At 38.1% G+C, this 17,185-nt stretch overlaps 1 protein-coding gene across 1 annotated transcript; it reads left to right on the forward strand.

Annotated features, from left to right (window-relative positions):
• Positions 1 to 5,170: 5,170 nt before the first annotated feature.
• On the forward strand, positions 5,171 to 15,527 carry LOC118575912 (cell surface glycoprotein CD200 receptor 2-like; the record flags this gene model as incomplete). Its single annotated transcript, XM_036176271.1, is given in 6 exon segments — positions 5,171 to 5,234; positions 9,431 to 9,577; positions 11,223 to 11,549; positions 11,658 to 11,906; positions 15,411 to 15,488; positions 15,491 to 15,527. Coding segments are annotated over 6 exon segments (902 nt in total), but the record flags the coding sequence as incomplete, so codon positions are not given.
• Between the last annotated feature and the right edge of the window lie 1,658 nt (positions 15,528 to 17,185).

A 17,185-nucleotide genomic window follows, 5' to 3' on the forward strand; every position in this document is an offset into this window, starting at 1 on the left:
AATGAATACACAATATACCCAAATTAATGGAACACAATGAAAAGTGGTGCCTATATTAAAAAAAAATCTAGAGAGATCTCCCATTAGCCACTTAACAGCACACTTGAAAGCTCTAGAACAAAAAGAAACAAGCTAACTGTAGAGGAGTAGAGGGCAGGAAATAATAAAACTGAGAGTTGAAAATCAATAAAATAGAACTAAACAAAGAATCAATGAAAGAAAGACTTGGCTCTTTGAAAAACATCATTAAGATTGATAAACCTGACTGGGTAGTGATAGCGCATGCCTTTAATCCCAGCACTTGGGAGGCAGAGGCAGGTGGATCCCTATGAGTTCAAGGCCAGCCTGGGCTGCAGAGTGAGTTCCAAGAATCGTGCAAAGCTACACAAAGAAACCTTGTCTCTGAAAAACAAAACAAAACAAAACAAAACAAAACAAAAAAGATTGATAAACCTTTATCCAGATTAACTAAAAAGCATAAAACATATCCAAATTAACAAAATCAGAAATGAAAAGGAGGTCATGATCACAGACATGAAGGAGGTCTGAGAATCATAATGACATACTTTAAAAACCTCTACTCTGCCAAACTGGAAACCTATAAGAAATAATGTTCTTAATAAGTACCACTTATCAAAGTTAAATCAAGATCATATAAATGATTTAAAGAGACCTTAATTCCTCCTAATGGAAGCAGTCATTAAAAATCTCCCAAACAAACAAATAAAAACCACCCAGCACCATTGATTTTAGTGGGGAATTCTACCAGACTTTCAAAGAAGCATTAACAGTAATATGCCTCAAATTATTCTGCAAAAGAGAAGAAACCTTGCCCAATTCATTTATGAGGACACAGCTATGCCCACACCACATAAGACCCAATCAAGAAGGAGAATTACAGACCATTTTCCCTTATGAACATAGATGCAAAAACACTCAATAAAATACTGGCAAACCAAATCCAGGAACACATCAAAAAGATCATCCAACATGATCAAGCAGACTTCATCTCAGAGATGAGGGCAATATATAAAAATCAATAAATGTAATGGCCTTTGACAAAATGCAATGCTCTTTCATTATAAAAGTCCTGAAGATTCTGGAGGTATGGTACACACCTTTAATCTCAGCACTTGGGAGGTAGATCTCTGTGAGTTCCAGAACAGCCTGGTCTACATTGTGAGTTCCAGGACAGCCAGAGCTGGAAACCCTGTTTTGAAAAAAAGAAAAAAAAGAAAAGAAAAGAAAAAGGGAAAGAAAGAAAGAACAGACTTTAGAATATGAAAAGATCTTCACCAATCCCACATCTAACAGACAGCTGATCTCCGAAATATATAAAGAGCTCAAGAATCTACACATCAACAAAGAAAATAATCCAATTTAAAAATAGGATACAGATCTAAACAGAGAATTGTCAATAGAGGAATCTCAAATGACTGAGAAACACTTGAAGAAATAAATGTTCAACATCTTTAGCCCACAGGGAGATGCAAATCTGAACAACTCTGAGATTCCATCCTGTCAGAGTGGCTAAAATCAATAACCTAAGTCACAATTATGCTGGAGAATATGTGTAGCAAGGTGAACACTCCTCCATTGCTGCTGGGAATTCAAACTGGTATAGACACTGTAGAAATCAGTATGTCAAAAAAAGAATTGACATACCTCAAGACCCAACTATACCACTTCTGGATGTAAACCCAAAGGATGTTCTACCATACCACAAGGACACTTGTATAGCAGGAAACTTAAAAGTTCTTATTAGTAAAAACAAACCTGAGGCCAGTTATTGGGGTGATTGCTGCAAGATCAGAGAAGCAGAACAAGCCACAGCTATCTCACCTTGCTAGTTCCTCAGGTGATCCTGTTTCCTCAGGCTGGAAGCTTCTGAGTCCTCCTCCACATGAATCTCCAGCTGAACTGTGCTGCTCCAAAGCCTGAACGCTTAACCAACCAAATGCTTAACTACATGCTTTTTCTCCTTTAGTTCCTGGTCCTCACGCCTTATATACCTTCCTCTTTCTGCTCCCACTCCCTGGGATTAAAGGTTGGGTTTCTGGGATTAAAGGCATGGGTCACCATGCTTAGCTGTTTCTAAAGTGGCCTTGAACTCAGAGATCCGGCTAGCTCTGCCTCCCCAAGTGCTGGGATTAAAGGTGTGTACCACCACCACCCAACTTCTGTTATGGCTTACTCTTTCCATTTTCTAGCCACCATTTTTGGCTTTGTTCTAGTGGCTGTCTGTTCTCTGATCCCAGATATGTTTATTTCGGGGAACACACAATATTTTGGGGAACACAATACCACCACACACTTGCCCAACTATGCTCATAGCAGTTTTATTTGTTATAGCTAGAAACTGGAAACAACCTGGATGTCCATCAGCTGAAGAATGAAGAAAGAAAATATGGTACATATACACAACAGAGCATTATTCATCTGTAAAAACAATAACATCATGAAAATTTCCAGCAAACCAATGGAACTAGAAAAGATGATCCTGAGTGAAGTAACCCAGAGCCAGAAAGGCAAACATGGTATGTACTCACTTATAGGTGGATATTAGCCATAAAGTAAGGAATAACTGTGCTACAATCTACAGACCCAGAGAAGCTATGTAGCAAAGAAGGTTCAAGGCAGGGACACATGAATCTCACTGTGAAGGGCAAATAGAACAGACATCACAAGTGGATGGGGGAAGAGGTTCTGGATTAGGGGATAGGCATGGGAAACAGGAAGGATCAGTTGGGGGAGGATGGAGGAAGAGAGTACTGGAATAGACAACTGGAGTCAGGGCACTTCTGGGATGAGCTGGAAACCTAGTGGAATGGAAAATCCCAGGAATCTATGAAGGTGATCCTAGCTAAGACTCCTAGCAATGGGGGATATGGAGCCTGAATCGGCCATCTCCTGTAACCAAGAAGACTTCCATTGGAGTGATTGGGACACCAACCCAGCCACATAGTCTTTGACCTAAAATTTGCCCTGCCTACAAGGCATGCTGGGACAAAGAAAGAGTGGAAATTATGGGTGTGACCAACATAATTTGACTGGTCCAGCTTGAGACCCATACTATGAGAGGGATCCCACCTCTAACAAAGGATAGAGGGCCAGAACCCAGAACTAGACAGCCTAGAGACCTAGGATAGAACCAAACTGGCAAAAGAAGGGAAAAGTGAATGACATGAAACCTAATGATATTCTGCTATACCCATAAGTCATTCCCTAGCCCAGATTTTAGGCTTCATACAGATGCAGAGCCACAGCCAAACATTAGGAAGACCTGGGGAATCCTGTGGAAGATGGAGAGGAAGGATTATGGGAGCCAGAGAGGCCAAGGACACCACAAAAAAAACCAAAAAAAAAAAAAAAAAAAAAAAAAAACCACAGAATCAACTAACCTCGGCTCAAGGAGCTCACAGAGAGTGAACCAACAACCAGAGAACTTGCATGGGACTGACCTAGGCCCTCTTCACATATGTTACAGTTGTGTTGCTTGGTCTTCATGTGAGACTCTAACAGAGGAAGCAAGGGCTGTCTCTGACTCTGGTCCCTGTTTTTGGGACCCTTCCCTCCTACTGGGTTGCCTCATGCAACCTTAATAGGAGAGGAGGTGACTAGTCTTACTGCAACTTGATATGCCATGGCTGGCTAATATATATGGGAGGTCTACACTTTTCTGAAATTGAGGAGAAGGAGTGGAAGTGGGGGGAAGGGGACAGGCTGGGGAGAGGACCTGGGAAGAGAGGAGGGAGGGAGGGGAAATTGTGATTGGACTGAGAAAAAATATTTATTAAAAAATAAAATCCTGGAAATCTTAGGGATTAAAGAGGCAACCTTAACATAATGAAGAAGTTTACAGCAAGCCTGTAGCCAACATCAATTTCAGCAGAAAAATTCAAAGCAATTCCACTAAAGTCAATAATAACACAAGGTTCTCCACTCTATTCAATATAGTACCTGAATTCTTAGAGCAATGAGACAACTGAAGGAGATCAAGAGGATACAAATTAGAAAGGAACAACTCAAAGTATCTTTGTTTTCAGAAGATATAATAGTATACATAAGTGACCCCCAAAATTCTACCAGGGAGCTCCTACAGCTGATAAACGCCTTCAGTGATGTGGCTGGATACAAGATTAACTCAGAAGGAAATCAGAAGTCCTCCTATACACAAATGATAAATGTACTGAGAAAGAAATCATGGAAACAATACTCTTCACAATAGCCTAAAATGATACAAAGTATATTAGGGGAACTCTAACTCATCAAGTGAAACCCTTATGTGACAAAAATTCAATTATTTGAAAAAAGAAAGAGAAGATATTAGAATATGAAAGATAGCACATGCTCATGGATCAGAAGGTTTTTTTTTGTTGTTGTTGTTGTCTTTTTTTAAACAAAGCAAAAAAGGTCATCCTACTAAAGGATTCAATGAAATCCTCATCAAAATTCTAACACAATTCTTGATAGAGCTTGAAAGGTCAATTCTCAGCCTCATATGGAAAAAGAAAAAAACCCAGGACCCAGGATTGCTAAAACAATCCTGAACTATAAAAGAACTGCAGGAGGTATCACCATTCCTGATTTCAAGTTGCACTACAAAGCTATAATAAGAAAAACCACATGGTATTAGCATAAAAACAGACATGTTGATCAATGGAATTGAATTCAAAATCCATGCATAATGTACCTACGGACACCTGAGTTTTGATAAAGAAGCCAGAAATACACACTGGAAAAAAGACAGCATTTTCAACAAATGGTGCTGGTCAAACTAGATTTCTGCACATGGAGAATGCAAACAGATCCATATCTATCACCCTGCACAAAACTCAACTCCAAATGGATCAAAGACCTTAACATAAACCAGATACACTGAGTGTGATAGAAGTGAAAGTGGGGGACATTGAACATCGTGGGAGAATGAATGAGTTAAACTTTGGCTTCCTTATCACTCCGAAAACATTACTGCTGTTTTTTCCTGGGCAGACTTAATCATCCAGCAGCCTGTAGAATGGAGATGAAGATAAAGAGAGGCGAAATGAGGAAGAAAAGTCACCCTTAAATCTGGTGAACTGAGAACAAGCACAGCTGACAGCCGAGGGACAGCTCACTGTGTCCACCCAGGGATTCATGGTGACTTGTGTTTAACTAGAAACCACTCCAGATGAATGGTTTCAGGAGGACTTCAGCTTTGGGGTTACTGATCACCATCACTATTCTGGTGCCCGGTAAGTGTGACATTCTGAGGTTTTTAGGAAATGAAACCATTCCTCAGGCTAATTTAGGACTATGATAATCCTTCTACCTCAACCTTCTGACTCCTGGGATTACAGTCATATATACCTTTGTTGCAGGCTAACAGGACAACTTTAACACTCTGTAGGTTATTTTTAAACGAATTATATTTACTAAGCAGGTTTTATACAAATATTCCATGGAATAGATTATTCTATCTGTTGTTATCATTTGAATTTGAAGATGAGTGACGGCCTGAAAAGAAATGTTTTACTAGCTTGCTTGCTCATCCCATCTTTAAGGGTGAGATGTACCAAAAAAAAAAAGAAAGAAAGAAAGGAAGGAAAACCACTGAGAATGGAAGCAGTGGGATCCAGAGCAAAGTGGAGGCACTGAACTTAGGCAGGAAGGGACAGTCCTCTGTTGGAAGGGAAAGAGGGACAAGGTGGCCTGGAAGTGGTTCAGCTCATGGATTGGAGTCCTAGTTATGGAGTCTTAAGCATTAAAGTAAAGCTATTGGAAGTTATTAATGGAAGGAGAAGGACAATGGGGGCGAGAGTCCATGAAACACCATTACCCGGTGGACAGACCAGCCTGCTGGCTGAGGTGGTGGAACTCTAGTCTTAGTTCTGTTTCCGCAGAACCGCAGTTCCTAAGAAGACTGACCAACATGAATGTAAATTGACTTTTCTTCAAATACAAAAACATAAGTTTATCTCCCACTACTTCAAAACGTATAAAAAGATAAAAATCTTAGATCCAGTATATCATTAGTAATCAATTAAGGAAGCCTGACAGGCCTTTGTATGCTATTAATTTAACCTTCTTTAAAATTTAAAAGGTATAAATGTATGTATTTAATATATGTAATTTGTGTGTGTGTCCATGTCATAGCATTCATGTGGGGGCCATAGGACAACTGTAGGAGTTGTTCTCTATCTCTTTTTTTAAATGTGGGTTCCAGGGTTCAAACTCAGGTCCTCAGGCTTGGTCGCATATGTCTTTACTGCTGAGCCATCTTGCTGGCCTCTAACCAAATGTAAAGATTTGTTTTGTGACCCAGCACATAATCACCTTTGATTAACATACCTAGAGCACTTGAAAACTATGAATTATTACACTAGAACTGTTTTATAAGTGACTCTTTGGTCACTATAATCGATACTGTTATTAATATATTCTATGTCTATACTACTTTCTAAAGTTCTGACTATTCTATTTATTTCTGAGGAAGAGGTGTCACAACCTCCATCTGTGACTGTGAAGCCGTCTACGTGTCTCTTTCATCTAGTTAAGTGTTGCTTCATGTGGTTTGAAGCTCTGTTACTAGGTATATACTTCACCAGGACAATGAACATTGCACAATTTCAAACGTTTCTAGTAACATTCTTTGTTTCTGAAGAATTTTTCTGTTGTTAATATAGACTCTACTTCCTTTCTTCCCTTCTCCTCCTCTCTTCCCCCTCCCTTCCCCAGTGTTTCACTTTGAATAAATTTAGGCAGATTGTGTCATTCAAAGATTTTGTCTGTTTCATCTGGATTATCAAATTTCTTGTCATCGAATTCTTTATAGTAGTTCCCACTATTCTTTTCATGTTCATTGAAATTCAAGTAAATTCACTCTTGTTATTTGATTTTAGTAACACATATCTTCTGTTTTTTTCTTAGTTTGGCTAATTGATTAATTTTCGTAATTCTTTAGACTAGTTGATGGTCAGCTTTACTTATCCCTTTAAAGAATCAGCTTTATTTTGCTGGTTTTCTCTGTTCTCCTGTGTTTCCTGATTCTGACTCTAATTTCTCTTCTGCTTATTTTGTGTTTGATTTGTTCTTCTTTTTCTAGTTTCTGGAGGCTTAAGTTTAAATGATTGATTTTTAGATAATTTTTCTTCTCTCATACAAGCAGTCAAGGCTAAAACCTTCCCTCTAAGCATTGCTTTTTAGTATTCTACAAGTTTCGATAGTTTCTTTTTTACTTAGTTCAAAATTCATTTAAAAATTACCTTAAGAGTACTTATAACCTAAATTGTTACTTAAAAATCATCTCCAAATGCTTGTGGGGTCTATTTACTGTTACTGATGTCTAGTTTAATTTCATTATAATCAAGGAGTAGTTGTGGTATGATTCCATTCTTTAAAATGTGTTAATATGTTGGGCTAGAAAGATAGATCAGTGGTTCATAGCACAGACTGCCCTTTTAGAGGTCTTGGGTTTGATTCCCAGTATGCACATGTTGGCTCAAAACTATTTGTGACTCCAGTTCCAGGGAATCTAATGTCCTCTTCTGGCTTCTGAGGGCACCAGACATGTAAGTGGTGCACATAGAAACATACAATCAATATACCCATGCACATAAAATAAATAAAAAATTGTAATATGTGTTTTATGGCTCAGGATATAATCTATGTTCATGAAAGCCACATATGAGCGTGGAGAAAATATATATTCTATTATAGGAAGTCACCTGTAGAGACATAAATAATACTGAGCTGGTGACAGAGTTGTTACACTTGGTTATGTCTTGCCTGATTTAGTGGCTATTGTTTTCTCTCTTTCTGATAGAGGGATGTTGAAATTTCTAGCCTAAATAAGTATATTTACCTATTTCTTCCACCAGTTTGTAACAGGTTTTGCTTCTTATCTTAACTCTCTGTTGTTAGGTATGTATTTGTTCTTGGAAGAGAATTGATGGTGTATCTTTCTATAATGCCCATCTTTATCCTTGATATCCTTCCTTGAACTCAAATTTTCTCCATTTAAAATTAATATAATTAGCCACCACCTTTTATACTGTTATCATTGAATTTGAAATTCATCTTCCATCACACTCAAACATCTGAGAAAGGAAGAAGAATGATTTCTCAAAGAGAATTTCCAACAAGAGTAGAAAGGGTGTAGAGTTCTGTGTAGCAGTATATCCACTAAAGTAGCAGAGGCCATGACCTCATTGTTTTCCTAGAATAGAGAATACATATGCTGTAACTGCAAAGATCAGCAAAAACTAAGTTAACTGCATAATGCATAGATTATTCTTATTGTTAAGTATTCTACAGAATGCAAAAGAAAGAATTGCCAACTGGAATCTCTATGGAACTAGAAGGTAAAGTAGACATGAATTCTCTTTTCAATTCTTCCTTGCATTTCTGTTTTATTTTTTCTTTTTGTTCCCAATAACAAAGTAGGAAATATCAAGGAGGAAGTGAGCTAACAGAAAAATCATTTTCAATTTTGGTTCTAAATTCACTGAAAAACGGCTCTACATTGTCTTGGTGAGATGCTTACCACATGATTGAATAAAATTAATTAGAGTGAGGTATATGGAAAAATTTTACGAGATCGTCTTGGATAAGGACCTTCGCATTGACTAAGGTCATACCTGGGGATGTGATTAGGACATGGAGAAATGGAAGGGTTCCCTTGTAAAACATAGTTGGTCCAATGTGTAGATGAATTGCTAAAGGTCTTGTTAATAATAAGCTTGGAGCCAGAAATTGGGGTTAAAGCCTGAGAGATCAGAGGAATAGGAAAAGCCACAAGCTAAGCTCACCTCACCAACACCTCAGTCTTCAAAAGACCTACTTCCTGTATACACATGCCTATATGCCTTTCTGTTCTGCTATATCATTTGCTCTCTCTGTCAGGCTACATCATTTCCTCTCCCTGTCTAGCTGTGTCACTTCCTGTCTGTCTGTACAGACCTCCAGACCTCCATGGTTAGCTTGTGTTGGAATTTAAGGCATGTACCCCCAGGCCTGGCTCTGTTCCCAGTGTGGCCTTAAAGTCACAGAGATCCAGAGAGATCCCTGCCTCTTGAATGATAGAATTAAAGGTGTGTGCTACCATAACTTCTATGTTTAATATAGTATTTTATTTTTAAATTTAATGAATTTTTCCTCTAATCCTCAGATAACTTTATGCAGGGACATAGATAAAATATCACTACATAAATGAGTTGTCTTATAAATAAGAAAATGTCAATCAATACCACATAAATGTGAATGTCAAGATACTAATATACTTTCATCCTCAGATATCAAAAAATCTAATGTTCTATAGTGGTTTTGGTGGGTAATTTTAGTCAAGGTTAATGGTTATCTATTATGTTGAATAAGACTTCATTGAGAAAGAAGGCTTTTACTCTATATGAATATATAAAATAGATTTTTCTCTTTGTTAAATATTTTCTAGATTCAACTTGTTCAAGTAAGGGAAAGGTGCAGGAGCCAGGGGGTTATCAGCCACCTAAGCCATGGGATTATCAGGTGCAGGAGCCATTGGATGATCAGCTGCAGGTGCCACTGGATGTTCAGCTTCAGGAATCACCTTCCCCAGACGGTAATATTTTTCCATATATAGTGGCCATCATAGAAGAGATGGATATGGGTCTTGGTTAGAAAAGTAGCTGGTACCCTGGGTGCAGTATTCCAGCCTTTCTCTTAGTAGGAGTATCTAGAGGTCTAAGTGCTGTCTTGGGCCTGGCAAGGGATTTTGAAACTTCAAAGCCCACTCCTGTTGACACATTTCCTCCAACAAGGACACACCCACTCTAATAAAGCCACACCTCCTAATTCTTCTAATCTTTTCCAACAGTTCTACTCCCTTGTAATTTAGCATCCAGATACATGAGCCTATGGGGGCCATTCCCATTCAAATCACCCCAATGGATTTAAAGTCTCCCTTTTTTGTTATCTTGTTATATGTCCTTTATTTGGCCATAAAATGTGAGGCTTGCTTGTGTGCCTAGAGGAGGTAAGTGACTCAATAACAAGAAAGGGGAGAGATTTTAGCAAAGCCAAGACTCTTCATACAATGAATTTCTCCTTCATATAACTGTTTCTGACTATGTTAAAGTGAGGTTGTCCTGACACCCACATTTGTCACAGGTGAGTTGGAACAGATGTTTTGACTAAATAAACATCTTCCAGTAAACTCTTATCAGTCATGGTGTCTTTTGCCAATGTATGGATTGCATAAGATTCTAAGTAGGAGAAGCTTGCAGATGCTGGGGTTTAAGTTAAACTTTCTACAGATGAGCACAATGGAATACATAAACATAGAATACAGAAACAAAATCTATGGGCAAAATGAATGGCTGAGCTGTCTATGAATTTATATTTTTCTAATAGGAAGGAAGGAGAACATATGTATTATATTTGATAATTTTATATATTTTCAGTAAAATTATGAATTTTTCATGTTTTTAAAAGCATTCATATGTTCTCACTAGAAGTAAATATCTCTAAGTATCTTCTGCCTACTGATTATTATTTTTATTCTTCATGAGATTGTCAGGCTGGGAAAGTTACACAATATTTAAAATTCAATTGATTTCATTTGTTTATAATCTATAAATAAAATAATTTCTGACTAGTTTAATGTAAAGGCTATGAGTTACTTTTAATGACAGTGTCTTTACATTTTGCACATTAATGCTTATCTCTATCCTTAGAAGAAGGTTTGCTGATTATATTACTACTTATCAAAGCTTAAGAGGAGATAATCACATGATTATTTTATTTTGTTTCTTAAGGAGCATAAATCGTACGATGATACCAATATTGTCTACCATCAAAATATTAGACTTAGAACACTATTTTTGTAATTTGATGTAATTTTACTGTGTTTTTATGTCTGTCTTGCTTGATCTTAGTTCAAAGACTGCTAAACAAGAGTCTGTCTCTAGATAGCAAAACTGTTATGTTAACTTCAAATACTTTACAATACACACTGATCCACCAGAAATGTATATGAGAGGACACAATTGGTTAGTATTTGAATTTGTTTTAAAAATGATGCATATTTTGTGAATTATAATTTATTATTTACACACTTTTTAGGATATTTTTGCCCAAATAAAAGTCATTCAACTAATACAACTTTATGTAATCTACTATAGATAAATTGAACATGCCAAGTCCTTTATTAACTTCTCTTTCTCTCTGTCTGTGTGTCTGTATGTCTCTCTCTGCATGTGCATGTGTTTCTCCAGTTAATATTACGAAATTTGTACAGATGGGTACAAAGACTCTGCTGTGCTGCCCTCCTGTTCCACCAACAAAAGCAGTACTAATAACATGGGTAATAACCCTCAGAGGCCAGCCTCCCTGCAAAATATCCTACAGAGTAGAAACCAAGGACACCAGTGAAACCAACTGTACAGACAGGACAATCACCTGGACCTCCACACCTGACCAGAATCCTAACCTTCAGATCACTGCAGTGGCCCTCGATCATGATGGGCATTATTCATGTGAAATAGAAACACCTGGTGGGAATTCCTATGAAAGATGGAACCTCAAAGTGCTAGGTAAGCAACAAGTTTATCTACTGTGGTGTTTCACCAGATTTTAGATAGAAATGAATACTTTCATCATTTGTGACAAGACTGAATCTTTTTTGCCTTCTATCTCCACAGTACCTCCTGCAGTAACCCTGTTTCCAGGAGAGAATAGAACTGCAGTTTGTGAGGCAACTGCAGGCAAGCCGGCTGCTCAGATCTTCTGGACTCCAGATGGGGACTGTAAAACTATGAATGAATCACACAGCAATGGCACTGTGACTGTTAGGAGCACGTGCCAGTGGGATCATAAGAAAGTGCGTGCTGTGCTCTGCTCTGTCACCCATTCTACTGGCAACAAGATTCTGTCCATACAACTGAATCAAGGTGAGTACATGATTTTTCTTAAAAAAATTGATATTTAACTCATTCTTCCATGAAAGATAAATATTTGAAGTTCATCCTGTTTGTGATAAATTGACCAAAGGGCTCTTAAGGGAGTAAAGAGGAAAGTCAAGACAACTCAAGCAGAATCTTGATGCAGAAACCATGGATGAATGCTGCTTGCTAGCTACTCTGACCCATACTAAACTGTCTATATATCCCAATCACCTATCTATCTATCTATCTATCTATCTATCTATCTATCTATCTATCTATCTATATCTTTCTACTTATCTATGTAACTATCTATCTACCTCTCTCACATGTCTAGTGATGGATGGCACCTAATTGGTATCTCTTGCATGGCTTTAAGCTGTGTCAAGTATACAGTTAAGCTAAGTAGGACAACAGACCCACTTTAGACACTAGTAACAATTTTTCAGTTATCTATCTCCTGCAGTTTTTATAAACTAACTATAAATTCAGGATGTTTCCACAATCTATATATCAGGTTCGGTGATTTGTTAAAATGGTTCACAGAACTGAGGATGCATTTTGCTTACTCTTATTGGTTTACTATAAGGATTGTTACATGGGGACAGACAAACAGAATATATTCATAGGGCCCTCTATGGAAGAAGGGGCATAGAGCTTCATGCTATCTCAAGAATTTCTGTTCTTCTAATTCCCCATACAGATGCTTTTCAAGCAGTATTGTTTACAATTGCTAATAAGATTTTGTTACATGGTCATGATGGCTAATCATGGATCATTGGTGATGAACTCAATCTCTAGCCACTCTTCCTTCACAAGAGGTTCAGTGGTGGCGATGGTGGTAGTCTCTGGCTCCAAGTCCCAACTTTCTAACCACAGTTTAGTCTTTCTGGTGATAATCTCCACCATGAAGCTAAGAGCTTCTAGACACCTATCATTTTACTGGCATACCAAAGATACTTTTATTATGGTGACAACTTTTCTAGGAGCTGTGTTCCAGGAGATGAACAAAGACCATCTATGTATTTCTTTTTTATTTTTAAAATTCTTTTTTTTTGTCTGTTTGTTTGAGATAGGATCTCACTACCTTGCCTTGGCAGTCCTGTAACTCACAATGTAGACCAGGGTGGTCTGGAACTCAGAGAGATCCACCTCTCTCCTCTCCCAATGCTGGGATTAAAGGTGTGAGACACCACACTGATTTTTTATTTCTTATTGTATCTGAAAAACTACTTCTCTGCCTCAAGTATAAGAAGTTCCTCAAGAGTAAGAACTATGTTGTTCAATTCTACATTTCCCAAGTCTGACTCACCATCTGACATACACATCTGTAATTAGATTCTGATCCCAGATCTGATCTCCACATTTCACTTTCTGTGTTCCCAACAGGATTCAGGTCCATTTATTCTCAGATGGTTTTTTTTCATGTTACTCCTTTTGTCTGAAAACTTCTTATCCCTTAACTTCTTTTATCTAGGCCAGCAAGGCACTTTCCTAATCTCATCTCTCCCAGACCCAGAGCTAGTGCTGAGTAACCTTTCTGATTCTTCAGATATTTAGAGCATGTCATCCTCACCTAACACTTTGATGTCTTGTAAGTCATCTGGAATACAACAATACAACCTCCCTGGGATATTAAAAAAAGACACAAAGTTAATGGGTTAACAAAGTGTGGTGTGAATCTGGTAGGAGTCACAAGGAGAAGATGCAGGTAAATATAATCAAAATACATTGTATAAAATTTGGAAATAAATTTTTTAAATAAAAAAAGAATAATGCCTTTCAAAAGACTAAGATTTGCATGAGATGCACTTCAGACAGAGGACTCAGGATCTAAGCTGGATATGACCTGAAAACTTCCTCTCTGAGGATTAACTTTCGTAGTCATCAAATGTAGCTGAAGGTTTTCCTGTGTCCTGCACAGTCCCTAGCAGCTCAGACCCAAGTAAACAAACAGAGGCTTATATTAATTAAAACTGCCCAGCCAGTAGTGCAAGCTTACTACTGACTAGCTTTTACACTTAAACTCAGCCCATTTCTGTTAATCCGTATGTCACCACATGTTCCGTGGCTTTACCTGTGAGCCATGCTGCTCCCTAGATGGTGGGCTGGCATCTCCTGACTCAGCTTTCCTCTTTCCAGTATTCTCCTTGTCTGCTTATCCTGCCTGTACTTCCTGCCTAGCTACTGACCAATCAGTGTTATATTAAACCAGTGTACAAAAGCATTATCCCACAGCAACCAAAGGTGTGAAAGCTTCCTCAAGAGGGAAGCAACTGGTAGTACCATCTAACTTTGAAGCTTATGAACCACAACAATGACAAGCAAGGCTGGTCCCTAAGGTTCAATAGTGGCAATCATATCTGGGTAGCAACCAATAGCTATCCAATTATATTCAAGGTCCCACTCAATAGGAGGACAGTCATGCCTGTTATTGGAATCCTAGCCAACTACTCAAGGTTAGTGAGGTCATTGATCTTAGAAATGAACCTTCTACAACCCTTAACTAAATAAGCAAAATACCTATCTAAATTCTAAATACCCTTATGTCCACCAATAAGTGTGGTTCTTAACTCTTACCAAAGAAGCAGCTTCTTTCTGTAACAGACAGAAATCATTATACAACTCCACAAATGGTCAAAATGCAGAGAACACTGATCATGTGATGTCCAGCCCCCATGGATACATCTACAACACAATTCCTACACCTAATGTTCAGGGAGCATTGTAGAAGAGGAGGCAGAAACATTAGAAGAGCCATAGAACCAGGAATATAATATTGTGTCTCCTGAAAAATGACTGGGAAGCTTCAGCCATGAAACTTCTATTATATGGCTGTCTAAACAAAACCTGAACAAATAAACCAGCAGTAGATCTGCAGACATAGAAGGGGGACTCTCATGAGGCCTCACCCTTAGACAAAGAACTTTAGTCAACTAAAAGGTACTAAGAGGGGGGGAAGTAGTCTTCCATCAGGAATGACTCCCTAATCTGTTATCTAATACCAAGTGGTCAGTCCTGAAATCATGTATATGCAAACAACACTGAATGGACTCAGTAGACTGTATTTACACATTAAATATAAATATGCAACAATAACAATTTAGAAGAGGTTAGGAATTTGAAAGGGAGCATTAGGAGGTGGGGACAAATGGAGGAGGTTGGAGGAAGAAAGAGGAATGGATGGAAATGATGCAATTATATTTTCATAATAATAAAGTTTGCATGGAAACCTTTCCTTAAATAACTGGGAAGCATTAACAATGTTAGTGTTTATTTATTCACTTTTGCATTTGTTAGTGACTGTCAAGCATAAAAGCTGGACTTGATTTGTAAACTTCATTCAGAAATGATATATGAGTGGTATTTGAATTATAATTGGTAAGGTTTTCTCATTTTGACATCTCTAAAAGTTTAGGAATACTGTAAGTGATTCTAAAGCTGTTTCCTCTAATTTCTGGATTGGGACTATGATTGACCTGACCTGAATTTTTACCCTTGCCCGTATTAAAGGTGTCACCAGCATGCCACTGCATTCCTTGCTGATCATTCTCTATGTGAAACTTTCCCTTTGGGGAATCATTTTGCCATCAAGGGATTTGTCTTCTTCCAGAAGAGAAATTACTTCAGGTAGGAACAGAAAACTGAAATGTTAAGACTCATTAGAAAGAAAACATTGCCATGAGTTTGAGCTCACAGTGGACTGGGAAAGTATGTTATATGGCCCCATCAAGGTTGTTCCCTCAACCCTTCTTCAGCATCTGGCTGTTTTAAACAATGGAGCCCACAGCTCTGACAACAGGTCTGCCTTGCTGCAGATCTAACTGAGCAGGGACTTAGCTGGCCCTCTCTTTCAGGAATCAGTGGTAGAAATGAAGTTGCTGGAACTTTATGAGTTAATTTGCAAGTTTCTTGACTTCTGGGGGTTTCTGTTCATTCCTGCTTAATCATATTTTTTGTTGTTTTTGTTTATTTCTAGAAAATGAAAATCTAGATTTCTGAAGCCTATTAGTCTGGTGACACAACACAAGAAAGCAGCTAATTGCAGTCACCTTTCTAGTTGACACCCAGCCTACCTGTTCCTGATGTCTCCATGTTTGCTAGAAGTCCTGTGTCAGCTGGCAGTCATGCAGCATGAATGTACAGGCAAAAGCTTGGTGCTCACCACCACACGTGCTATTAATGACCACATGCTCTCTCCCGTCCCTGCTTCTCACGCCAAAGAGGAAGATGGTTTAGCAAATGTGAACAACAGTGCTGGGTGGATTTCCTTCACCCAAGTCCTCCAGGAATGGCTTCCATCAACTTTCTCTTTGTTGGTTTATTTTACATGATCATAAGAGTTGCACTGTCAGATGCCATGAGAAGCAAAATCTTCAAATCAGCCACTAGCTGGCCTTCTTTCCTTGCTTGCTTGCTAGCAAATAAAATTAAATACAAATTAAAAATTGAATACATGACTAGAAACCTTTTTTTTTTTTTTTTTTAAGCAGTATCTCTGTGCCTTAGTAGAGGTTTAAAGTTGAACCCAGAGAAGACATTGCCAGTGTCATGGAGGTAACATTGAAAATCCCCTTACTCTTTAGAGCCCCAGTGTCTCAATTCCCTTTGCTGTCTGCATGGTGACTCACAGGTGTTGAGATGGATCAGGGAGGGTAAGGGTAAGCCACTGGTAAACCCTGCTAACTGGAAACCAAGACCTTGTCTTCACTTGATACAGACAGTAATCCTATAATAAAAACTATATTTTTAATTAAAAGGATTATTTCTTGGGTAAAGTATCAAGTGACTTGGGCTATTATTTTTGTTTTTAGTAAAAGTCTAGGGAGAAAATGAGTGTATGATACTAGAGGACACCTGGATGGTAGCCTCAATTTGTTCTTTAAAAGTTTGAGTCTTGTCCATTTTATAGTTAATGTAGTTGGTCAAGCCAGTGCAGAGGATAAAGGGGCATTTCTCTAAACCAATGTTTTATTCTACAACTCCATTCTCTGAGTAGTTTCTATTCAGCAGGTGACTAGGGAGAGGGTAGATTGTATGGGGGATAATTTATGAGTCAGTCTTGGAGTAGTAAGCACACCTGCTCAGATTCCATGAGTAGTACTCAGTAATATGACCCCACTAACTTGTAGGTAGCCTACACAATGTAGGGTTGTTGACTTGAAGAAAAAGTTTGATGGTTGGTGCACACTTACCAAATTTCTGCACACAATAAAGAGCAGGAACAGTGCTAATATCAACATTAATGTCTACTTTAATAGTAGGAAATTACCATGTGTCAATCAGTA

The sequence above is a fragment of the Onychomys torridus genome, unplaced genomic scaffold (genome assembly GCF_903995425.1).
Source record: "Onychomys torridus unplaced genomic scaffold, mOncTor1.1, whole genome shotgun sequence".
Lineage (NCBI taxonomy): Eukaryota > Metazoa > Chordata > Mammalia > Rodentia > Cricetidae > Onychomys > Onychomys torridus.